Here is a 24,542-nt window from a genome sequence, read left to right as displayed (position 1 = left end):
AGGCAACAGAGTTCACAGCAGCACAGAGGGTGTCAGGAGGGAGGTGGGCTGATCTCTTGGAGTTACATAGAATAGGCAGCAGGGTTCACAGCAGCACAGAGGGTGTCAGGAGAGAGGTGGACTGATCTCTTGGATTTACATAGAATAGGCAGCAGGGTTCACAGCAGCACAGAGGGTGTCAGGAGAGAGGTGGGCAGATCTCTTGGAGTTACATAGAATAGGCAGCAGGGTTCACAGCAGCACAGAGGGTGTCAGGAGAGAGGTGGACTGATCTCTTGGATTTACATAGAATAGGCAGCAGGGTTCACAGCAGCACAGAGGGTGTCAGGAGAGAGGTGGGCAGATCTCTTGGAGTTACATAGAATAGGCAGCAGGGTTCACAGCAGCACAGAGGGTGTCAGGAGAGAGGTGGGCTGATCTCTTGGAGTTACATAGAATAGGCAGCAGAGTTCACAGCAGCACAGAGGGTGTCAGGAGAGGGGTGGGCTGATCTCTTGGAGTTACATAGAATAGGCAACAGAGTTCACAGCAGCACAGAGGGTGTCAGGAGAGAAGTGGACTGATCTCTTGGAGTTACATAGAAGAGGCAGCAGAGTTCACAGCAGCACAGAGGGTGTCAGGAGAGAAGTGGACTGATCTCTTGGAGTTACATAGAAGAGGCAGCAGAGTTCACAGCAGCACAGAGGGTGTCAGGAGAGAGGTGGACTGATCTCTTGGAGTTACATAGAATAGGCAGCAGGGCTCACAGCAGCACAGAGGGTGTCAGGAGAGAGGTGGGCAGATCTCTTGGAGTTACATAGCATAGGCAGCATGGTTCACAGCAGCACAGAGGGTGTCAGGAGGGAGGTGGGCTGATCTCTTGGAGTTACATAGAATAGGCAGCAGGGTTCACAGCAGCACAGAGGGTGTCAGGAGGGAGGTGGGCTGATCTCTTGGATTTACATAGAATAGGCAGCAGGGTTCACAGCAGCACAGAGGGTGTCAGGAGGGAGGTGGGCTGATCTCTTGGAGTTACATAGAATAGGCAGCAGGGTTCACAGCAGCACAGAGGGTGTCAGGAGAGAGGTGGGCTGATCTCTTGGATTTACATAGAATAGGCAGCAGGGTTCACAGCAGCACAGAGGGTGTCAGCAGAGAGGTGGGCTGATCTCTTGGAGTTACATAGAATAGGCAGCAGGGTTCACAGCAGCACAGAGGGTGTCAGGAGAGAAGTGGGCTGATCTCTTGGAGTTACATAGAATAGGCAGCAGAGTTCACAGCAGCACAGAGGGTGTCAGGAGAGAGGTGGGCAGATCTCTTGGCGTTACATAGAATAGGCAGCAGAGTTCACAGCAGCACAGAGGGTGTCAGGAGAGAGGTGGACTGATCTCTTGGAGTTACATAGAATAGGCAGCAGAGTTCACAGCAGCACAGAGGGTGTCAGGAGAGAGGTGGGCTGATCTCTTGGAGTTACATAGAATAGGCAGCAGGGTTCACAGCAGCACAGAGGGTGTCAGGAGGGAGGTGGGCTGATCTCTTGGATTTACATAGAATAGGCAGCAGAGTTCACAGCAGCACAGAGGGTGTCAGGAGGGAGGTGGGCTGATCTCTTGGAATTACATAGAATAGGCAGCAGGGTTCACAGCAGCACAGAGGGTGTCAGGAGAGAGGTGGGCTGATCTCTTGGAATTACATAGAATAGGCAGCAGGGTTCACAGCAGCACAGAGGGTGTCAGGAGAGAGGTGGGCTGATCTCTTGGATTTACATAGAATAGGCAGCAGGGTTCACAGCAGCACAGAGGGTGTCAGGAGAGAAGTGGGCTGATCTCTTGGAGTTACGTAGAATAGGCAGCAGGGTTCACAGCAGCACAGAGGGTGTCAGGAGAGAGGTGGGCTGATCTCTTGGAGTTACATAGAATAAGCAGCAGGGTTCACAGCAGCACAGAGGGTGTCAGGAGGGAGGTGGGCTTAACCCCTGGATTTACATAGAATAGGCAGCAGGGTTCACAGCAGCACAGAGGGTGTCAGGAGAGAAGTGGGCTGATCTCTTGGAGTTACATAGAATAGGCAGCAGGGTTCACAGCAGCACAGAGGGTGTCAGGAGAGAGGTGAGCAGATCTCTTGGAGTTACATAGAATAGGCAGCAGAGTTCACAGCAGCACAGAGGGTGTCAGGAGAGAGGTGGGCTGATCTCTTGGATTTACATAGAAAAGGCAGCAGGGTTCACAGCAGCACAGAGGGTGTCAGGAGAGAGGTGAGCAGATCTCTTGGAGTTACATAGAAAAGGCAGCAGAGTTCACAGCAGCACAGAGGGTGTCAGGAGAGAGGTGAGCAGATCTCTTGGAGTTACATAGAATAGGCAGCAGAGTTCACAGCAGCACAGAGGGTGTCAGGAGAGAGGTGGGCTGATCTCTTGGATTTACATAGAAAAGGCAGCAGGGTTCACAGCAGCACAGAGGGTGTCAGGAGAGAGGTGAGCAGATCTCTTGGAGTTACATAGAATCAGCAGCAGAGTTCACAGCAGCACAGAGGTTGTCAGGAGGGAGGTGGGCTAATCTCTTGGAGTTACATAGAATAGGCAGCAGAGTTCACAGCAGCACAGAGAGTGTCAGGAGAGAGGTGGGATGATCTCTTGGAGTTACATAGAATAGGCAGCAGAGTTCACAGCAGCACAGAGGGTGTCAGGAGAGAGGTGGGCTGATCTCTTGGAGTTACATAGAATCAGCAGCAGAGTTCACAGCAGCACAGAGGTTGTCAGGAGGGAGGTCGGCTAATCTCTTGGAGTTACATAGAATAGGCAGCAGGGTTCACAGCAGCACAGAGGGTGTCAGGAGGGAGGTGGGCTGATCTCTTGGAGTTACATAGAATAGGCAGCAGGGTTCACAGCAGCACAGAGGGTGTCAGGAGAGAGGTGGGCTGATCTCTTGGATTTACATAGAATAGGCAGCAGGGTTCACAGCAGCACAGAGGGTGTCAGGAGAGAAGTGGGCTGATCTCTGGGAGTTACGTAGAATAAGCAGCAGGGCTCACAGCAGCACAGAGGGTGTCAGGAGGGAGGTGGGCTGATCTCTTGGAGTTACATAGACTAAGCAGCAGGGTTCACAGCAGCACAGAGGGTGTCAGGAGGGAGGTGGGCTGATCTCTTGGAGTTACATAGAATAAGCAGCAGGGCTCACAGCAGCACAGAGGGTGTCAGGAGGGAGGTGGGCTTAACCCCTGGATTTACATAGAATAGGCAGCAGGGTTCACAGCAGCACAGAGGGTGTCAGGAGAGAAGTGGGCTGATCTCTTGGAGTTACATAGAATATGCAGCAGGGTTCACAGCAGCACAGAGGGTGTCAGGAGAGAGGTGAGCAGATCTCTTGGAGTTACATAGAATAGGCAGCAGAGTTCACAGCAGCACAGAGGGTGTCAGGAGAGAGGTGGGCTGATCTCTTGGATTTACATAGAAAAGGCAGCAGGGTTCACAGCAGCACAGAGGGTGTCAGGAGAGAGGTGGGCTGATCTCTTGGAGTTACATAGAAAAGGCAGCAGAGTTCACAGCAGCACAGAGGGTGTCAGGAGAGAGGTGAGCAGATCTCTTGGAGTTACATAGAATAGGCAGCAGAGTTCACAGCAGCACAGAGAGTGTCAGGAGAGCGGTGGGCTGATCTCTTGGAGTTACATAGAATCAGCAGCAGAGTTCACAGCAGCACAGAGGTTGTCAGGAGGGAGGTGGGCTGATCTCTTGGAGTTACATAGAATAGGCAGCAGGGTTCACAGCAGCACAGAGGGTGTCAGGAGAGAGGTGGGCTGATCTCTTGGATTTACATAGAATAGGCAGCAGGCTTCACAGCAGCACAGAGGGTGTCAGGAGGGAGGTGGGCTGATCTCTTGGATTTACATAGAATAGGCAACAGGGTTGACAGCAGCACAGAGGGTGTCAGGAGGGAGGTGGCCTGATCTCTTGGAGTTACATAGAATAGGCAGCAGGGTTCACAGCAGCACAGAGGGTGTCAGGAGGGAGGTGGGCTAATCTCTTGGATTTACATACAATAGGCAGCAGAGTTCACAGCAGCACAGAGGGTGTCAGGAGGGAGGTGGGCTGATCTCTTGGAGTTACATAGAATAGGCAACAGGGTTCACAGCAGCTCAGAGGGTGTCAGGAGAGAGGTGGGCTGATCTCTTGGAGTTACATAGAATAGGCAGCAGGGTTCACAGCAGCACAGAGGGTGTCAGGAGGGAGGTGGGCTGATCTCTTGGAGTTACATAGAATAGGCAGCAGGGTTCACAGCAGCACAGAGGGTGTCAGGAGAGAGGTGGGCTGATCTCTTGGATTTACATAGAATAGGCAGCAGGGTTCACAGCAGCACAGAGGGTGTCAGGAGAGAAGTGGGCTGATCTCTTGGAGTTACGTAGAATAGGCAGCAGGGTTCACAGCAGAACAGAGGGTGTCAGGAAGGAGGTGGGCTGATCTCTTGGATTTACATAGAATAGGCAGCAGGGTTCACAGCAGCACAGAGGGTGTCAGGAGAGAGGTGGACTGATCTCTTGGCGTTACATAGAATAGGCAGCAGAGTTCACAGCAGCACAGAGGGTGTCAGGAGGGAGGTGGGCTGATCTCTTGGAGTTACATAGAATAGGCAGCAGGGTTCACAACAGCACAGAGGGTGTCAGGAGGGAGGTGGGCTGATCTCTTGGAGTTACATAGAATAGGCAGCAGGGTTCACAGCAGCACAGAGGGTGTCAGGAGGTAGGTGGGCTGATCTCTTGGAGTTACATAGAATAGGCAGCAGGGTTCACAGCAGCACAGAGGGTGTCAGGAGAGAGGTGGGCTGATCTCTTGGATTTACATAGAATAGGCAGCAGGGTTCACAGCAGCACAGAGGGTGTCAGGAGAGAAGTGGGCTGATCTCTTGGAGTTACGTAGAATAGGCAGCAGGGTTCACAGCAGCACAGAGGGTGTCAGGAGAGAGGTGGGCTGATCTCTTGGAGTTACATAGAATAGGCAGCAGGGTTCACAGCAGCACAGAGGGTGTCAGGAGAGAGGTGGGCTGATCTCTTGGAGTTACATAGAATAGGCAGCAGGGTTCACAGCAGCACAGAGGGTGTCAGGAGAGAAGTGGGCTGATCTCTTGGAGTTACATAAAATAGGCAGCAGGGTTCACAGCAGCACAGAGGGTGTCAGGAGGGAGGTGGGCTGATCTCTTGGAGTTACATAGAATAGGCAGCAGGGTTCACAGCAGCACAGAGGGTGTCAGGAGAGAGGTGGGCTGATCTCTTGGAGTTACATAGAATAGGCAGCAGGGTTCACAGCAGCACAGAGGGTGTCAGGAGAGAAGTGGGCTGATCTCTTGGAGTTACATAAAATAGGCAGCAGGGTTCACAGCAGCACAGAGGGTGTCAGGAGAGAGGTGGACTGATCTCTAGGCGTTACATAGAATAGGCAGCAGAGTTCACAGCAGCACAGAGGGTGTCAGGAGGGAGGTGGGCTGATCTCTTGGAGTTACATAGAATAGGCAGCAGAGTTCACAGCAGCACAGAGGGTGTCAGGAGAGAGGTGGGCAGATCTCTTGGAGTTACATAGAATAGGCAGCAGGGTTCACAGCAGCACAGAGGGTGTCAGGAGAGAGGTGGGCTGATCTCTTGGAGTTACAAAGAATAGGCAGCAGAGTTCACAGCAGCACAGAGGGTGTCAGGAGGGAGGTGGGCTGATCTCTTGGATTTACATAGAATAGGCAGCAGGGTTCACAGCAGCACAGAGGGTGTCAGGAGAGAGGTGGGCTGATCCCTTGGAGTTACATAGAATAGGCAGCAGGGTTCACAGCAGCACAGAGGGTGTCAAGAGAGAGGTGGGCTCATCACTTGGAGTTACATAGAAAAGGCAGCAGGGTTCACAGCAGCACAGAGGGTGTCAGGAGAGAGGTGGGCTGATCTCTTGGAGTTACATAGAATAGGCAGCAGAGTTCACAGCAGCACAGAGGGTGTCAGGAGGGAGGTGGGCTGATCTCCTGGAGTTACATAGAATAGGCAGCAGAGTTCACAGCAGCACAGAGGGTGTCAGGAGAGAGGTGAGTAGATCTCTTGGAGTTACATAGAATAGGCAGCAGGGTTCACAGCAGCACAGAGGGTGTCAGAAGAGAAGTGCGCTGATCTCTTGGAGTTACATAGAAGAGGCAGCAGAGTTCACAGCAGCACAGAGGGTGTCAGGAGAGAGGTGGGCTGATCTCTTGGAGTTACATAGAATAGGCAGCAGAGTTCACAGCAGCACAGAGGGTGTCAGGAGAGAGGTGGACTGATCTCTTGGAGTTACATAGAATAGGCAGCAGGGTTCACAGCAGCACAGAGGGTGTCAGGAGAGAGGTGGGCAGATCTCTTGGAGTTACATAGAATAGGCAGCAGGGTTCACAGCAGCACAGAGGGTGTCAGGAGGGAGGTGGGCTGATCTCTTGGATTTACACAGAATAGGCAGCAGGGTTCACAGCAGCACAGAGGGTGTCAGGAGAGGTGGGCAGATCTCTTGGAGTTACATAGAATAGGCAGCAGGGTTCACAGCAACACAGAGGGTGTCAGGAGAGGTGGGCTGATCTCTTGAAGGTACATAGAAAAGGCAGCAGAGTTCACAGCAGCACAGAGGGTTTCAGGAGAGAGGTGGGCTGATCTCTGGGAGTTACATAGAATAGGCAGCAGAGTTCACAGCAGCACAGAGGGTGTCAGGAGAGAGGTGGGCTTATCTCTTGAAGTTACATAGAATAGGCAGCAGAGTTCACAGCAGCACAGAGGGTGTCAGGAGGGAGGTGGGCTGATCTCTTGGAGTTACATAGAAGAGGCAGCAGAGTTCACAGCAGCACAGAGGGTGTCAGGAGAGAGGTGGACTGATCTCTTGGAGTTACATAGAATAGGCAGCAGGGTTCACAGCAGCACAGAGGGTGTAAGGAGAGAGGTGGGCAGATCTCTTGGAGTTACATAGAATAGGCAGCAGGGTTCACAGCAGCACAGAGGGTGTCAGGAGGGAGGTGGGCTGATCTCTTGGAGTTACATAGAATAGGCAGCAGAGTTCACAGCAGCACAGAGGGTGTCAGGAGGGAGGTGGGCTGATCTCTTGGAGTTACATAGAATAGGCAGCAGAGTTCACAGCAGCACAGAGGGTGTCAGGAGGGAGGTGGGCTGATCTCTTGGAGTTACATAGAATAGGCAGCAGGGTTCACAGCAGCACAGAGGGTGTCAGGAGAGAGGTGGGCTGATCTCTTGGAGTTACATAGAATAGGCAGCAGGGTTCACAGCAGCACAGAGCTTGTCAGGAGGGAGGTGGGCTGATCTCTTGGAGTTACATAGAATAGGCAGCAGGGTTCACAGCAGCACAGAGGGTGTCAGGAGAGAAGTGGGCTGATCTCTTGGAGTTACATAGAAGAGGCAGCAGAGTTCACAGCAGCACAGAGGGTGTCAGGAGAGAGGTGGGCTGATCTCTTGGAGTTACATAGAATAGGCATCAGAGTTCACAGCAGCACAGAGGGTGTCAGGAGAGAGGTGGACTGATCTCTTGGAGTTACATAGAATAGGCAGCAGGGTTCACAGCAGCACAGAGGGTGTCAGGAGGGAGGTGGGCTGATCTCTTGGATTTACACAGAATAGGCAGCAGGGTTCACAGCAGCACAGAGGGTGTCAGGAGAGGTGGGCAGATCTCTTGGAGTTACATAGAATAGGCAGCAGGGTTCACAGCAACACAGAGGGTGTCAGGAGAGGTGGGCTGATCTCTTGAAGGTACATAGAAAAGGCAGCAGAGTTCACAGCAGCACAGAGGGTTTCAGGAGAGAGGTGGGCTGATCTCTTGGAGTTACATAGAAGAGGCAGCAGAGTTCACAGCAGCACAGAGGGTGTCAGGAGAGAGGTGGGCAGATCTCTGGGAGTTACATAGAATAGGCAGCAGGGTTCACAGCAGCACAGAGGGTGTCAGGAGAGAAGTAGGCTGATCTCTTGGAGTTACATAGAATAGGCAGCAGAGTTCACAGCAGCACAGAGGTTGTCAGGAGGGAGGTGGGCTGATCTCTTGGAGTTACATAGAATAGGCAGCAGGGTTCACAGCAGCACAGAGGCTGTCAGGAGGGAGGTGGGCTGATCTCTTGGAGTTACATAGAATAGGCAGCAGGGTTCACAGCAGCACAGAGGGTGTCAGGAGGGAGGTGGGCTGATCTCTTGGATTTACATAGAATAGGCAGCAGAGTTCACAGCAGCACAGAGGGTGTCAGGAGAGAGGTGGGCTGATCTCTTGGAGTTACATAGAATAGGCAGCAGGGTTCACAGCAGCACAGAGGGTGTCAGGAGAGAAGTGGGCTGATCTCTTGGAGTTACGTAGAATAGGCAGCAGGGTTCACAGCAGCACAGAGGGTGTCAGGAGAGAGGTGGGCTGATCTCTTGGAGTTACATAGAATAGGCAGCAGGGTTCACAGCAGCACAGAGGGTGTCAGGAGGGAGGTGGGCTGATCCCTTGGAGTTACATAGAATAGGCAGCAGAGTTCACAGCAGCACAGAGGGTGTCAGGAGAGAGGTGGGCTGTTCTCTTGGAGGTACATACAATAGGCAGCAGGGTTCACAGCAGCACAGAGGGTGTCAGGAGAGAGGTGGGCTGATCTCTTGGAGGTATATACAATAGGCAGCAGGATTCACAGCAGCACAGAGGGTGTCAGGAGGGAGGTGGGCTGATCTCTTGGATTTACATAGAATAGGCAGCAGGGTTCACAGCAGCACAGAGGGTGTCAGGAGAGAAGTGAACTGATCTCTTGGAGTTACATAGAATAGGCAGCAGGGTTCACAGCAGCACAGAGGGTGTCAGGAGAGAAGTTGACTGATCTCTTGGAGTTACATAGAAGAGGCAGCAGAGTTCACAGCAGCACAGAGGGTGTCAGGAGAGAGGTGGGCTGATCTCTTGGAGTTACATAGAAGAGGCAGCAGGGTTCACAGCAGCACAGAGGGTGTCAGGAGACAAGTGGACTGATCTCTTGGAGTTACATAGAAAAGGCAGCAGAGTTCACAGCAGCACAGAGGGTGTCAGGAGAGAGGTGGGCTGATCTCTTGGAGTTACATAGAAGAGGCAGCAGGGTTCACAGCAGCACAGAGGGTGTCAGGAGACAAGTGGACTGATCTCTTGGAGTTACATAGAAAAGGCAGCAGAGTTCACAGCAGCACAGAGGGTGTCAGGAGGGAGGTGGGCTGATCTCTTGGAGTTACATAGAATAGGCAGCAGAGTTCACAGCAGCACAGAGGTTGTCAGGAGAGAAGTGAACTGATCTCTTGGAGTTACATAGAAAAGGCAGCAGAGTTCACAGCAGCACAGAGGGTGTCAGGAGAGAGGTGGGCTGATCTCTTGGAGTTACATAGAATAGGCAGCAGGGTTCACAGCAGCACAGAGGGTGTCAGGAGAGAAGTGGGCTGATCTCTTGGAGTTACATAGAATAGGCAGCAGGGTTCACAGCAGCACAGAGGGTGTCAGGAGAGAGGTGGACTGATCTCTTGGAGTTACATAGAATAGGCAACAGAGTTCACAGCAGCACAGAGGGTGTCAAGAGAGAGGTGGGCAGATCTCTTGGAGTTACATAGAATAGGCAGCAGAGTTCACAGCAGCACAGAGGGTGTCAGGAGAGAGGTGGGCTGATCTCTTGGAGTTACATAGAATAGGCAGCAGGGTTCACAGCAGCACAGAGGGTGTCAGGAGGGAGGTGGGCTGATCCCTTGGAGTTACATAGAATAGGCAGCAGGGTTCACAGCAGCACAGAGGGTGTCAGGAGAGAAGTGGGCAGATCTCTTGGAGTTAAATAGAATAGGCAGCAGGGTTCACAGCAGCACAGAGGGTGTCAGGAGAGAGGTGGGCTGATCTCTTGGAGTTACATAGAATAGGCAACAGAGTTCACAGCAGCACAGAGGGTGTCAGGAGGGAGGTGGGCTGATCCCTTGGAGTTACATAGAATAGGCAGCAGGGTTCACAGCAGCACAGAGGGTGTCAGGAGAGAGGTGGACTGATCTCTTGGATTTACATAGAATAGGCAGCAGGGTTCACAGCAGCACAGAGGGTGTCAGGAGAGAGGTGGGCAGATCTCTTGGAGTTACATAGAATAGGCAGCAGGGTTCACAGCAGCACAGAGGGTGTCAGGAGAGAGGTGGGCAGATCTCTTGGAGTTACATAGAATAGGCAGCAGGGTTCACAGCAGCACAGAGGGTGTCAGGAGAGAGGTGGGCAGATCTCTTGGAGTTACATAGAATAGGCAGCAGGGTTCACAGCAGCACAGAGGGTGTCAGGAGAGAGGTGGGCAGATCTCTTGGAGTTACATAGAATAGGCAGCAGGGTTCACAGCAGCACAGAGGGTGTCAGGAGAGAGGTGGGCAGATCTCTTGGAGTTACATAGAATAGGCAGCAGGGTTCACAGCAGCACAGAGGGTGTCAGGAGAGAGGTGGGCTGATCTCTTGGAGTTACATAGAATAGGCAGCAGAGTTCACAGCAGCACAGAGGGTGTCAGGAGAGGGGTGGGCTGATCTCTTGGAGTTACATAGAATAGGCAACAGAGTTCACAGCAGCACAGAGGGTGTCAGGAGAGAAGTGGACTGATCTCTTGGAGTTACATAGAAGAGGCAGCAGAGTTCACAGCAGCACAGAGGGTGTCAGGAGAGAAGTGGACTGATCTCTTGGAGTTACATAGAAGAGGCAGCAGAGTTCACAGCAGCACAGAGAGTGTCAGGAGAGAGGTGGGCTGATCTCTTGGAGTTACATAGAAGAGGCAGCAGGGTTCACAGCAGCACAGAGGGTGTCAGGAGAGAGGTGGGCAGATCTCTTGGAGTTACATAGAATAGACAGCATGGTTCAGAGCAGCACAGAGGGTGTCAGGAGAGAGGTGGGCTGATCTCTTGGAGTTACATAGAATAGGCAGCAGAGTTCACAGCAGCACAGAGAGTGTCAGGAGAGAGGTGGGCTGATCTCTTGGAGTTACATAGAAGAGGCAGCAGGGTTCACAGCAGCACAGAGGGTGTCAGGAGAGAGGTGGGCAGATCTCTTGGAGTTACATAGAATAGACAGCATGGCTCACAGCAGCACAGAGGGTGTCAGGAGAGAGGTGGGCAGATCTCTTGGAGTTACATAGCATAGGCAGCATGGTTCACAGCAGCACAGAGGGTGTCAGGAGGGAGGTGGGCTGATCTCTTTGATTTACATATAATAGGCAGCAGGGTTCACAGCAGCACAGAGGGTGTCAGGAGAGAGGTGGGCTGATCTCTTGGAGTTACATAGAATAGGCAGCAGGGTTCACAGCAGCACAGAGGGTGTCAGGAGAGAAGTTGACTGATCTCTTGGAGTTACATAGAAGAGGCAGCAGAGTTCACAGCAGCACAGAGGGTGTCAGGAGAGAGGTGGGCTGATCTCTTGGAGTTACATAGAATAGGCAGCAGGGTTCACAGCAGCACAGAGGGTGTCAGGAGAGAGGTGGGCTGATCTCTTGGATTTACATAGAATAGGCAGCAGGGTTCACAGCAGCACAGAGGGTGTCAGGAGGGAGGTGGGCTGATCTCTTGGAGTTACATAGAATAGGCAGCAGGGTTCACAGCAGCACAGAGGGTGTCAGGAGAGAAGTGGGCTGATCTCTTGGAGTTACATAGAAGAGGCAGCAGAGTTCACAGCAGCACAGAGGGTGTCAGGAGAGAGGTGGGCTGATCTCTTGGAGTTACATAGAATAGGCATCAGAGTTCACAGCAGCACAGAGGGTGTCAGGAGAGAGGTGGACTGATCTCTTGGAGTTACATAGAATAGGCAGCAGGGTTCACAGCAGCACAGAGGGTGTCAGGAGAGAGGTGGGCAGATCTCTTGGAGTTACATAGAATAGGCAGCAGGGTTCACAGCAGCACAGAGGGTGTCAGGAGGGAGGTGGGCTGATCTCTTGAATTTACATAGAATAGGCAGCAGTGTTCACAGCAGCACAGAGGGTTTCAGGAGAGAGGTGGGCTGATCTCTTGGAGTTACATAGAAGAGGCAGCAGAGTTCACAGCAGCACAGAGGGTGTCAGGAGAGAGGTGGGCAGATCTCTGGGAGTTACATAGAATAGGCAGCAGGGTTCACAGCAGCACAGAGGGTGTCAGGAGGGAGGTGGGCTGATCTCTTGGAGTTACATAGAATAGGCAGCAGGGTTCACAGCAGCACAGAGGCTGTCAGGAGGGAGGTGGGCTGATCTCTTGGAGTTACATAGAATAGGCAGCAGGGTTCACAGCAGCACAGAGGGTGTCAGGAGGGAGGTGGGCTGATCTCTTGGATTTACATAGAATAGGCAGCAGAGTTCACAGCAGCACAGAGGGTGTCAGGAGGGAGGTGGGCTGATCTCTTGGAGTTACATAGAATAGGCAGCAGGGTTCACAGCAGCACAGAGGGTGTCAGGAGAGAGGTGGGCTGATCTCTTGGAGTTACATAGAATAGGCAGCAGGGTTCACAGCAGCACAGAGGGTGTCAGGAGAGAAGTGGGCTGATCTCTTGGAGTTACGTAGAATAGGCAGCAGGGTTCACAGCAGCACAGAGGGTGTCAGGAGAGAGGTGGGCTGATCTCTTGGAGTTACATAGAATAGGCAGCAGGGTTCACAGCAGCACAGAGGGTGTCAGGAGGGAGGTGGGCTGATCTCTTGGAGTTACATAGAATAGGCAGCAGAGTTCACAGCAGCACAGAGGGTGTCAGGAGAGAAGTGGGCTGATCCCTTGGAGTTACATAGACTAGGCAGCAGAGTTCACAGCAGCACAGAGGGAGTCAGGAGAGAGGTGGGCTGTTCTCTTGGAGGTACATACAATAGGCAGCAGGGTTCACAGCAGCACAGAGGGTGTCAGGAGAGAGGTGGGCTGATCTCTTGGAGGTACATACAATAGGCAGCAGGATTCACAGCAGCACAGAGGGTGTCAGGAGGGAGGTGGGCTGATCTCTTGGATTTACATAGAATAGGCAGCAGGGTTCACAGCAGCACAGAGGGTGTCAGGAGAGAAGTGAACTGATCTCTTGGAGTTACATAGAATAGGCAGCAGGGTTCACAGCAGCACAGAGGGTGTCAGGAGAGAAGTTGACTGATCTCTTGGAGTTACATAGAAGAGGCAGCAGAGTTCACAGCAGCACAGAGGGTGTCAGGAGAGAGGTGGGCTGATCTCTTGGAGTTACATAGAAGAGGCAGCAGGGTTCACAGCAGCACAGAGGGTGTCAGGAGACAAGTGGACTGATCTCTTGGAGTTACATAGAAAAGGCAGCAGAGTTCACAGCAGCACAGAGGGTGTCAGGAGAGAGGTGGGCTGATCTCTTGGAGTTACATAGAATAGGCAGCAGAGTTCACAGCAGCACAGAGGTTGTCAGGAGAGAAGTGAACTGATCTCTTGGAGTTACATAGAATAGGCAGCAGGGTTCACAGCAGCACAGAGGGTGTCAGGAGAGAGGTTGGCTGATCTCTTGGAGTTACATAGAATAGGCAGCAGGGTTCACAGCAGCACAGAGGGTGTCAGGAGAGAAATGGGCTGATCTCTTGGACTTACATAGAATAGGCAGCAGGGTTCACAGCAGCACAGAGGGTGTCAGAAGAGAGGTGGACTGATCTCCTGGAGTTACATAGAATAGGCAGCAGGGTTCACAGCAGCACAGAGGGTGTCAGGAGAGAGGTGGGCTGATCTCTTGGAGTTACATAGAATAGGCAGCAGGGTTCACAGCAGCACAGAGGGTGTCAGGAGAGAGGTGGCCTGATCTCTTGGAGTTACATAGAAGAGGCAGCAGGGTTCACAGCAGCACAGAGGGTGTCAGGACAGAGGTGGACTGATCTCTTGGAGTTACATAGAATAGGCAGCAGGGCTCACAGCAGCACAGAGGGTGTCAGGAGAGAGGTGGGCAGATCTCTTGGAGTTACATAGCATAGGCAGCATGGTTCACAGCAGCACAGAGGGTGTCAGGAGGGAGGTGGGCTGATCTCTTTGATTTACATATAATAGGCAGCAGGGTTCACAGCAGCACAGAGGGTGTCAGGAGAGAGGTGGGCTGATCTCTTGGAGTTACATAGAATAGGCAGCAGGGTTCACAGCAGCACAGAGGGTGTCAGGAGAGAAGTTGACTGATCTCTTGGAGTTACATAGAAGAGGCAGCAGAGTTCACAGCAGCACAGAGGGTGTCAGGAGAGAGGTGGGCTGATCTCTTGGAGTTACATAGAAGAGGCAGCAGGGTTCACAGCAGCACAGAGGGTGTCAGGAGAGAAGTGGACTGATCTCTTGGAGTTACATAGAAGAGGCAGCAGAGTTCACAGCAGCACAGAGGGTGTCATGAGAGAGGTGGGCAGATCTCTTGGACTTACATAGAATAGGCACGAGGGTTCACAGCAGCACAGATGGTGTCAGGAGAGAGGTGGGCTGATCTCTTGGATTTACATAGAATAGGCAGCAGAGTTCACAGCAGCACAGAGGATGTCAGGAGAGAGGTGGGCTGATCTCTTGAAGTTACATAGAATAGGCAGCAGGGTTCACAGCAGCACAGAGGGTGTCAGGAGAAAGGTGGGCAGATTTCTTGGAGTTACATAGAATAGGCAGCAGGGTTCACAGCAGCACAGAGGGTGTCAGGAGAGAGGTGGGCTGATCTCTTGGAGTTACATAGAATAGGCAGCAGAGTTCACAGCAGCACAGAGGGTGTCTGGAGAGGTGGGCTGATCTCTTGGAGTTACATAGAATAGGCAGCAGGGTTCACAGCAGCACAGAGGGTGTCAGGAGAGAGGTGGGCTGATCTCTTGGAGTTACATAGAATAGGCAGCAGGGTTCACAGCAGCACAGAGGGTGTCAGGAGAGAGGCGGGCTGAGCTCTTGGAGTTACATAGAATAGACAGAAGGGTTCACAGCAGCACAGAGGGTGTCAGGAGAGAAGTAGGCTGATCTCTTGGAGTTACATAGAATAGGCAGCAGAGTTCACAGCAGCACAGAGGGTGTCAGGAGAGAGGTGGGCTGATCTCTTGGAGTTACATAGAATAGGCAGCAGGGTTCACAGCAGCACAGAGGGTGTCAGGAGAGAGGTGGGCTGATCTCTTGGAGTTACATAGAATAGGCAGCAGGGTTCACAGCAGCACAGAGGGTGTCAGGAGAGAAGTGGGCTGATCTCTTGGAGTTACATAGAATAGGCAGCAGGGTTCACAGCAGCACAGAGGGTGTCAGGAGGGAGGTGGGCTGATCTCCTGGAGTTACATAGAAAAGCAGCAGAGTTCACAGCAGCACAGAGGGTGTCAGGAGAGAGGTGGGCTGATCTCTTGCAGTTACATAGAATAGGCAGCAGAGTTCACAGCAGCACAGAGGGTGTCAGGAGAGAGGTGGGCTGCTCTCTTGGAGTTACATAGAATAGGCAGTAGGGTTCACAGCAGCACAGAGGGTGTCAGGAGAGAGGAGGGCTGATCTCTTGGAGTTACATAGAATAGGCAGCAGGGTTCACAGCAGCACAGAGGGTGTCAGGAGAGAGGTGGGCAGATCTCTTGGAGTTACATAGAATAGGCAGCAGGGTTCACAGCAGCACAGAGGGTGTCAGGAGAGAGGTGGGCAGATCTCTTGGAGTTACATAGAATAGGCAGCAGGGTTCACAGCAGCACAGAGGGTGTCAGGAGAGAGGTGGGCAGATCTCTTGGAGTTACATAGAATAGGCAGCAGGGTTCACAGCAGCACAGAGGGTGTCAGGAGAGAGGTGGACTGATCTCTTGGATTTACTAGAATAGGCAGCAGGGTTCACAGCAGCACAGAGGGTGTCAGGAGAGAGGTGGGCAGATCTCTTGGAGTTACATAGAATAGGCAGCAGGGTTCACAGCAGCACAGAGGGTGTCAGGAGAGAGGTGGGCTGATCTCTTGGAGTTACATAGAATAGGCAGCAGAGTTCACAGCAGCACAGAGGGTGTCAGGAGAGAAGTGGACTGATCTCTTGGAGTTACATAGAAGAGGCAGCAGAGTTCACAGCAGCACAGAGGGTGTCAGGAGAGAAGTGGACTGATCTCTTGGAGTTACATAGAAGAGGCAGCAGAGTTCACAGCAGCACAGAGGGTGTCAGGAGAGAGGTGGACTGATCTCTTGGAGTTACATAGAAGAGGCAGCAGAGTTCACAGCAGCACAGAGGGTGTCAGGAGAGAAGTGGACTGATCTCTTGGAGTTACATAGAAGAGGCAGCAGGGCTCACAGCAGCACAGAGGGTGTCAGGAGAGAGGTGGGCAGATCTCTTGGAGTTACATAGCATAGGCAGCATGGTTCACAGCAGCACAGAGGGTGTCAGGAGGGAGGTGGGCTGATCTCTTTGATTTACATAGAATAGGCAGCAGGGTTCACAGCAGCACAGAGGGTGTCAGGAGAGAGGTGGGCTGATCTCTTGGAGTTACATAGAATAGGCAGCAGGGTTCACAGCAGCACAGAGGGTGTCAGGAGAGAAGTTGACTGATCTCTTGGAGTTACATAGAAGAGGCAGCAGAGTTCACAGCAGCACAGAGGGTGTCAGGAGAGAGGTGGGCTGATCTCTTGGAGTTACATAGAAGAGGCAGCAGGGTTCACAGCAGCACAGAGGGTGTCAGGAGAGAAGTGGACTGATCTCTTGGAGTTACATAGAATAGGCAGCAGAGTTCACAGCAGCACAGAGGGTGTCAGGAGAGAGGTGGGCAGATCTCTTGGACTTACATAGAATAGGCACGAGGGTTCACAGCAGCACAGATGGTGTCAGGAGGGAGGAGTGCTGATCTCTTGGATTTACATAGAATAGGCAGCAGGGTTCACAGCAGCACAGAGGGTGTCAGGAGGGAGGAGTGCTGATCTCTTGGATTTACATAGAATAGGCAGCAGGGTTCATAGCAGCACAGAGGGTGTCAGGAAGGAGGAGGGCTGATCTCTTGGATTTACATAGAATAGGCAGCAGAGTTCACAGCAGCACAGAGGGTGTCAGGAGAGAGGTGGGCTGATCTCTTGAAGTTACATAGAATAGGCAGCAGGGTTCACAGCAGCACAGAGGGTGTCAGGAGAAAGGTGGGCAGATTTCTTGGAGTTACATAGAATAGGCAGCAGGGTTCACAGCAGCACAGAGGGTGTCAGGAGAGAGGTGGGCTGATCTCTTGGATTTACATAGAATAGGCAGCAGGGTTCACAGCAGCACAGAGGGTGTCAGGAGAGAGGTGGGCTGATCTCTTGGAGTTACATAGAATAGGCAGCAGGGTTCACAGCAGCACAGAGGGTGTCAGGAGAGAGGTGGGCTGATCTCTTGGAGTTACATAGAATAGGCAGCAGGGTTCACAGCAGCACAGAGGGTGTCAGGAGAGAGGCGGGCTGAGCTCTTGGAGTTACATAGAATAGACAGAAGGGTTCACAGCAGCACAGAGGGTGTCAGGAGAGAAGTAGGCTGATCTCTTGGAGTTACATAGAATAGGCAGCAGAGTTCACAGCAGCACAGAGGGTGTCAGGAGAGAGGTGGGCTGATCTCTTGGAGTTACATAGAATAGGCAGCAGGGTTCACAGCAGCACAGAGGGTGTCAGGAGAGAGGTGGGCTGATCTCTTGGAGTTACATAGAATAGGCAGCAGGGTTCACAGCAGCACAGAGGGTGTCAGGAGAGAAGTGGGCTGATCTCTTGGAGTTACATAGAATAGGCAGCAGGGTTCACAGCAGCACAGAGGGTGTCAGGAGGGAGGTGGGCTGATCTCCTGGAGTTACATAGAAAAGCAGCAGAGTTCACAGCAGCACAGAGGGTGTCAGGAGAGAGGTGGGCTGATCTCTTGGAGTTACATAGAATAGGCAGTAGGGTTCACAGCAGCACAGAGGGTGTCAGGAGAGAGGAGGGCTGATCTCTTGGAGTTACATAGAATAGGCAGCAGGGTTCACAGCAGCACAGAGGGTGTCAGGAGAGAGGTGGGCAGATCTCTTGGAGTTACATAGAATAGGCAGCAGGGTTCACAGCAGCACAGAGGGTGTCAGGAGAGAGGTGGGCAGATCTCTTGGAGTTACATAGAATAGGCAGCAGGGTTCACAGCAGCACAGAGGGTGTCAGGAGAGAGGTGGGCAGATCTCTTGGAGTTACATAGAATAGGCAGCAGGGTTCACAGCAGCACAGAGGGTGTCAGGAGAGAGGTGGGCAGATCTCTTGGAGTTACATAGAATAGGCAGCAGCGTTCACAGCAGCACAGAGGGTGTCAGGAGAGAGGTGGACTGATCTCTTGGATTTACTAGAATAGGCAGCAGGGTTCACAGCAGCACAGAGGGTGTCAGGAGAGAGGTGGGCAGATCTCTTGGAGTTACATAGAATAGGCAGCAGGGTTCACAGCAGCACAGAGGGTGTCAGGAGAGAGGTGGGCTGATCTCTTGGAGTTACATAGAATAGGCAGCAGAGTTCACAGCAGCACAGAGGGTGTCAGGAGAGGGGTGGGCTGATCTCTTGGAGTTACATAGAATAGGCAACAGAGTTCACAGCAGCACAGAGGGTGTCAGGAGAGAAGTGGACTGATCTCTTGGAGTTACATAGAAGAGGCAGCAGAGTTCACAGCAGCACAGAGGGTGTCAGGAGAGAAGTGGACTGATCTCTTGGAGTTACATAGAAGAGGCAGCAGAGTTCACAGCAGCACAGAGGGTGTCAGGAGAGAGGTGGACTGATCTCTTGGAGTTACATAGAAGAGGCAGCAGAGTTCACAGCAGCACAGAGGGTGTCAGGAGAGAAGTGGACTGATCTCTTGGAGTTACATAGAAGAGGCAGCAGGGCTCACAGCAGCACAGAGGGTGTCAGGAGAGAGGTGGGCAGATCTCTTGGAGTTACATAGCATAGGCAGCATGGTTCACAGCAGCACAGAGGGTGTCAGGAGGGAGGTGGGCTGATCTCTTTGATTTACATAGAATAGGCAGCAGGGTTCACAGCAGCACAGAGGGTGTCAGGAGAGAGGTGGGCTGATCTCTTGGAGTTACATAGAATAGGCAGCAGGGTTCACAGCAGCACAGAGGGTGTCAGGAGAGAAGTTGACTGATCTCTTGGAGTTACATAGAAGAGGCAGCAGAGTTCACAGCAGCACAGAGGGTGTCAGGAGAGAGGTGGGCTGATCTCTTGGAGTTACATAGAAGAGGCAGCAGGGTTCACAGCAGCACAGAGGGTGTCAGGAGAGAAGTGGACTGATCTCTTGGAGTTACATAGAATAGGCAGCAGAGTTCACAGCAGCACAGAGGGTTTCAGGAGAGAGGTGGGCAGATCTCTTGGACTTACATAGAATAGGCACGAGGGTTCACAGCAGCACAGATGGTGTCAGGAGGGAGGAGTGCTGATCTCTTGGATTTACATAGAATAGGCAGCAGGGTTCACAGCAGCACAGAGGGTGTCAGGAGGGAGGAGTGCTGATCTCTTGGATTTACATAGAATAGGCAGCAGAGTTCACAGCAGCACAGAGGGTGTCAGGAGAGAGGTGGGCTGATCTCTTGAAGTTACATAGAATAGGCAGCAGAGTTCACAGCAGCACAGAGGGTGTCAGGAAGGAGGAGGGCTGATCTCTTGGATTTACATAGAATAGGCAGCAGAGTTCACAGCAGCACAGAGGGTGTCAGGAGAGAGGTGGGCTGATCTCTTGAAGTTACATAGAATAGGCAGCAGGGTTCACAGCAGCACAGAGGGTGTCAGGAGAAAGGTGGGCAGATTTCTTGGAGTTACATAGAATAGGCAGCAGGGTTCACAGCAGCACAGAGGGTGTCAGGAGAGAGGTGGGCTGATCTCTTGGAGTTACATAGAATAGGCAGCAGAGTTCACAGCAGCACAGAGGGTGTCAGGAGAGGTGGGCTGATCTCTTGGAGTTACATAGAATAGGCAGCAGGGTTCACAGCAGCACAGAGGGTGTCAGGAGAGAGGTGGGCTGATCTCTTGGAGTTACATAGAATAGGCAGCAGGGTTCACAGCAGCACAGAGGGTGTCAGGAGAGAAGTAGGCTGATCTCTTGGAGTTACATAGAATAGGCAGCAGAGTTCACAGCAGCACAGAGGGTGTCAGGAGAGAGGTGGGCTGATCTCTTGGAGTTACATAGAATAGGCAGCAGGGTTCACAGCAGCACAGAGGGTGTCAGGAGAGAAGTGGGCTGATCTCTTGGAGTTACATAGAATAGGCAGCAGGGTTCACAGCAGCACAGAGGGTGTCAGGAGGGAGGTGGGCTGATCTCCTGGAGTTACATAGAAAAGCAGCAGAGTTCACAGCAGCACAGAGGGTGTCAGGAGAGAGGTGGACTGATCTCTTGCAGTTACATAGAATAGGCAGCAGAGTTCACAGCAGCACAGAGGGTGTCAGGAGAGAGGTGGGCTGATCTCCTGGAGTTACATAGAAAAGCAGCAGAGTTCACAGCAGCACAGAGGGTGTCAGGAGAGAGGTGGGCTGATCTCTTGCAGTTACATAGAATAGGCAGCAGAGTTCACAGCAGCACAGAGGGTGTCAGGAGAGAGGTGGGCTGCTCTCTTGGAGTTACATACAATAGGCAGCAGGGTTCACAGCAGCACAGAGGGTGTCAGGAGAGAGGAGGGCTGATCTCTTGGAGTTACATAGAATAGGCAGCAGGGTTCACAGCAGCACAGAGGGTGTCAGGAGAGAGGAGGGCTGATCTCTTGGAGTTACATAGAATAGGCAGCAGGCTTCACAGCAGCACAGAGGGTGTCAGGAGAGAGGTGGGCAGATCTCTTGGAGTTACATAGAATAGGCAGCAGGGTTCACAGCAGCACAGAGGGTGTCAGGAGAGAGGTGGACTGATCTCTTGGATTTACATAGAATAGGCAGCAGGGTTCACAGCAGCACAGAGGGTGTCAGGAGAGAGGTGGGCAGATCTCTTGGAGTTACATAGAATAGGCAGCAGGGTTCACAGCAGCACAGAGGGTGTCAGGAGAGAGGTGGGCTGATCTCTTGGAGTTACATAGAATAGGCAGCAGAGTTCACAGCAGCACAGAGGGTGTCAGGAGTGGGGTGGGCTGATCTCTTGGAGTTACATAGAATAGGCAACAGAGTTCACAGCAGCACAGAGGGTGTCAGGAGAGAAGTGGACTGATCTCTTGGAGTTACATAGAAGAGGCAGCAGAGTTCACAGCAGCACAGAAGGTGTCAGGAGAGATGTGGTCTGATCTCTTGGAGTTACATAGAAGAGGCAGCAGGGCTCACAGCAGCACAGAGGGTGTCAGGAGAGAGGTGGGCAGATCTCTTGGAGTTACATAGCATAGGCAGCATGGTTCACAGCAGCACAGAGGGTGTCAGGAGGGAGGTGGGCTGATCTCTTTGATTTACATAGAATAGACAGCAGGGTTCACAGCAGCACAGAGGGTGTCAGGAGAGAGGTGGGCTGATCTCTTGGAGTTACATAGAATAGGCAGCAGGGTTCACAGCAGCACAGAGGGTGTCAGGAGAGAAGTTGACTGATCTCTTGGAGTTACATAGAAGAGGCAGCAGAGTTCACAGCAGCACAGAGGGTGTCAGGAGAGAGGTGGGCTGATCTCTTGGAGTTACATAGAAGAGGCAGCAGAGTTCACAGCAGCACAGAGGGTGTCAGGAGAGAGGTGGGCAGATCTCTTGGACTTACATAGAATAGGCAGCAGAGTTCACAGCAGCACAGAGGGTGTCAGGAGAGAGGTGGGCTGATCTCTTGGAGTTACATAGAATAGGCAGCAGGGTTCACAGCAGCACAGAGGGTGTCAGGAGAAAGGTGGGCAGATTTCTTGGAGTTACATAGAATAGGCAGCAGGGTTCACAGCAGCACAGAGGGTGTCAGGAGAGAGGTGGGCTGATCTCTTGGAGTTACATAGAATAGGCAGCAGAGTTCACAGCAGCACAGAGGGTGTCAGGAGGGAGGAGTGCTGATCTCTTGGATTTACATAGAATAGGCAGCAGGGTTCACAGCAGCACAGAGGGTGTCAGGAGGGAGGAGTGCTGATCTCTTGGATTTACATAGAATAGGCAGCAGGGTTCACAGCAGCACAGAGGGTGTCAGGAGGGAGGAGAGCTGATCTCTTGGATTTACATAGAATAGGCAGCAGGGTTCACAGCAGCACAGAGGGTGTCAGGAGGGAGGAGTGCTGATCTCTTGGATTTACATAGAATAGGCAGCAGGGTTCATAGCAGCACAGAGGGTGTCAGGAGAGAGGTGGGCTGATCTCTTGAAGTTACATAGAATAGGCAGCAGGGTTCACAGCAGCACAGAGGGTGTCAGGAGAAAGGTGGGCTGATCTCTTGGATTTACATAGAATAGGCAGCAGAGTTCACAGCAGCACAGAGGGTGTCAGGAGAGAGGTGGGCTGATCTCTTGAAGTTACATAGAATAGGCAGCAGGGTTCACAGCAGCACAGAGGGTGTCAGGAGAGAGGTGAGTAGATCTCTTGGAGTTACATAGAATAGGCAGCAGGGTTCACAGCAGCACAGAGGGTGTCAGGAGAGAAGTAGGCTGATCTCTTGGAGTTACATAGAATAGGCAGCAGAGTTCACAGCAGCACAGAGGGTGTCAGGAGAGAGGTGGGCTGATCTCTTGGAGTTACATAGAATAGGCAGCAGGGTTCACAGCAGCACAGAGGGTGTCAGGAGAGAGGTGGGCTGATCTCTTGGAGTTACATAGAATAGGCAGCAGGGTTCACAGCAGCACAGAGGGTGTCAGGAGAGAAGTGGGCTGATCTCTTGGAGTTACATAGAATAGGCAGCAGGGTTCACAGCAGCACAGAGGGTGTCAGGAGGGAGGTGGGCTGATCTCCTGGAGTTACATAGAAAAGCAGCAGAGTTCACAGCAGCACAGAGGGTGTCAGGAGAGAGGTGGACTGATCTCTTGCAGTTACATAGAATAGGCAGCAGAGTTCACAGCAGCACAGAGGGTGTCAGGAGAGAGGTGGGCTGATCTCCTGGAGTTACATAGAAAAGCAGCAGAGTTCACAGCAGCACAGAGGGTGTCAGGAGAGAGTTGGGCTGATCTCTTGCAGTTACATAGAATAGGCAGCAGAGTTCACAGCAGCACAGAGGGTGTCAGGAGAGAGGTGGGCTGCTCTCTTGGAGTTACATAGAATAGGCAGTAGGGTTCACAGCAGCACAGAGGGTGTCAGGAGAGAGGAGGGCTGATCTCTTGGAGTTACATAGAATAGGCAGCAGGGTTCACAGCAGCACAGAGGGTGTCAGGAGAGAGGTGGGCAGATCTCTTGGAGTTACGTAGAATAGGCAGCAGGGTTCACAGCAGCACAGAGGGTGTCAGGAGAGAGGTGGGCTGATCTCCAGGAGTTACATAGAAGAGGCAGCAGAGTTCATAGCAGCACAGAGGGTGTCAGGAGAGAAGTAGGCTGATCTCTTGCAGTTACATAGAATAGGCAGCAGAGTTCACAGCAGCACAGAGGGTGTCAGGAGAGAGGTGGGCTGATCTCTTGGAGTTACATAGAATAGGCAGCAGGGTTCACAGCAGCACAGAGGGTGTCAGGAGAGAGGTGGGCAGATCTCTTGGAGTTACGTAGAATAGACAGCAGGGTTCACAGCAGCACAGAGGGTGTCAGGAGAGAGGTGGGCTGATCTCTTGGAGTTACATAGAATAGGCAGCAGGGTTCACAGCAGCACAGAGGGTGTCAGGAGAGAGGTGGGCTGATCTCTTGGAGTTACATAGAATAGGCAGCAGGGTTCACAGCAGCACAGAGGGTGTCAGGAGAGAGGTGGGCTGATCTCTTGGAGTTACATAGAATAGGCAGCAGGGTTCACAGCAGCACAGAGGGTGTCAGGAGAGAGGTGGGCAGATCTCTTGGAGTTACATAGAATAGGCAGCAGAGTTCACAGCAGCACAGAGGGTGTCAGTAGAGAAGTGGACTGATCTCTTGGAGTTACATATAAGAGGCTGCAGGGTTCACAGCAGCACAGAGGGTGTCAGGAGAGAGGTGGGCTGATCTCTTGGAGTTACATAGAATAGGCAGCAGGGTTCACAGCAGCACAGAGGGTGTCAGTAGAGAAGTGGACTGATCTCTTGGAGTTACATATAAGAGGCTGCAGGGTTCACAGCAGCACAGAGGGTGTCAGGAGAGAGGTGGGCTGATCTCTTGGAGTTACATAGAATAGGCAGCAGAGTTCACAGCAGCACAGAGGGTGTCAGGAGAGAGGTGGGCTGATCTCTTGGAGTTACATATAAGAGGCTGCAGGGTCCTCCCAGCAGCACAAAGTATTTCAGGGGATCATTCTATGTTCCCACCTGGAAATTCTCCACCAGCTGTTTCGGTTTCACCTTCAGCTGCAATTGGTATGTTCCTTGGCTTCTCTTCAGCAATTCCTCGTACGTCAGTGTGAATACCGCTGTAGCCCGAGCGCCGACATTTACAGAAATCTTAAAATTCTCCATTTTCCGTCCAATGGATCTAAATAAATATTAATTCCAAGCAGCAAAACATGTAACCTGTGCCGACTACCCGTCTGATGGTCTCTAACTTCATCAGAGAAAATAACACCCCCGTCCCCCGTCCTCTGCCATCAAATCTCAGCACTGGCTGTAATGTTATCTTTTCTGATGAAGCTCGGTAGACTGTTCAGGACATCTGGAAGAAGAAAAGGTGACACGGCCATGAATAAAGAAAGGGCTCTAAACCTCCTGCAAGAACAACTACCCCC

At 52.3% G+C, this 24,542-nt stretch overlaps 1 protein-coding gene across 8 annotated transcripts in view; it reads right to left on the bottom strand.

The window, feature by feature from the left end:
• LOC141206900 (inter-alpha-trypsin inhibitor heavy chain H3-like) overlaps window positions 1-24,542 on the bottom strand; it is a 395,905-nt gene that overhangs the window by 161,517 nt on the left and 209,846 nt on the right. For all 8 annotated transcript variants that reach the window (XM_073664275.1, XM_073664276.1, XM_073664270.1 and 5 more), the window contains one exon: window positions 24,130-24,292. In XM_073664275.1, the coding sequence (XP_073520376.1) occupies window positions 24,130-24,292 (163 nt within the window). The remainder of the gene's footprint in view (window positions 1-24,129; window positions 24,293-24,542) is intronic.

Source organism: Phyllobates terribilis, unplaced genomic scaffold (assembly GCF_046119375.1).
Source record: "Phyllobates terribilis strain yellow unplaced genomic scaffold, ASM4611937v1 Scaffold_143__1_contigs__length_4665640, whole genome shotgun sequence".
Classification (NCBI taxonomy): Eukaryota; Metazoa; Chordata; class Amphibia; order Anura; family Dendrobatidae; genus Phyllobates; species Phyllobates terribilis.
Note: the sequence above shows the minus strand (reverse complement) of the source record. Positions and strands in the feature narration are given on the sequence as shown.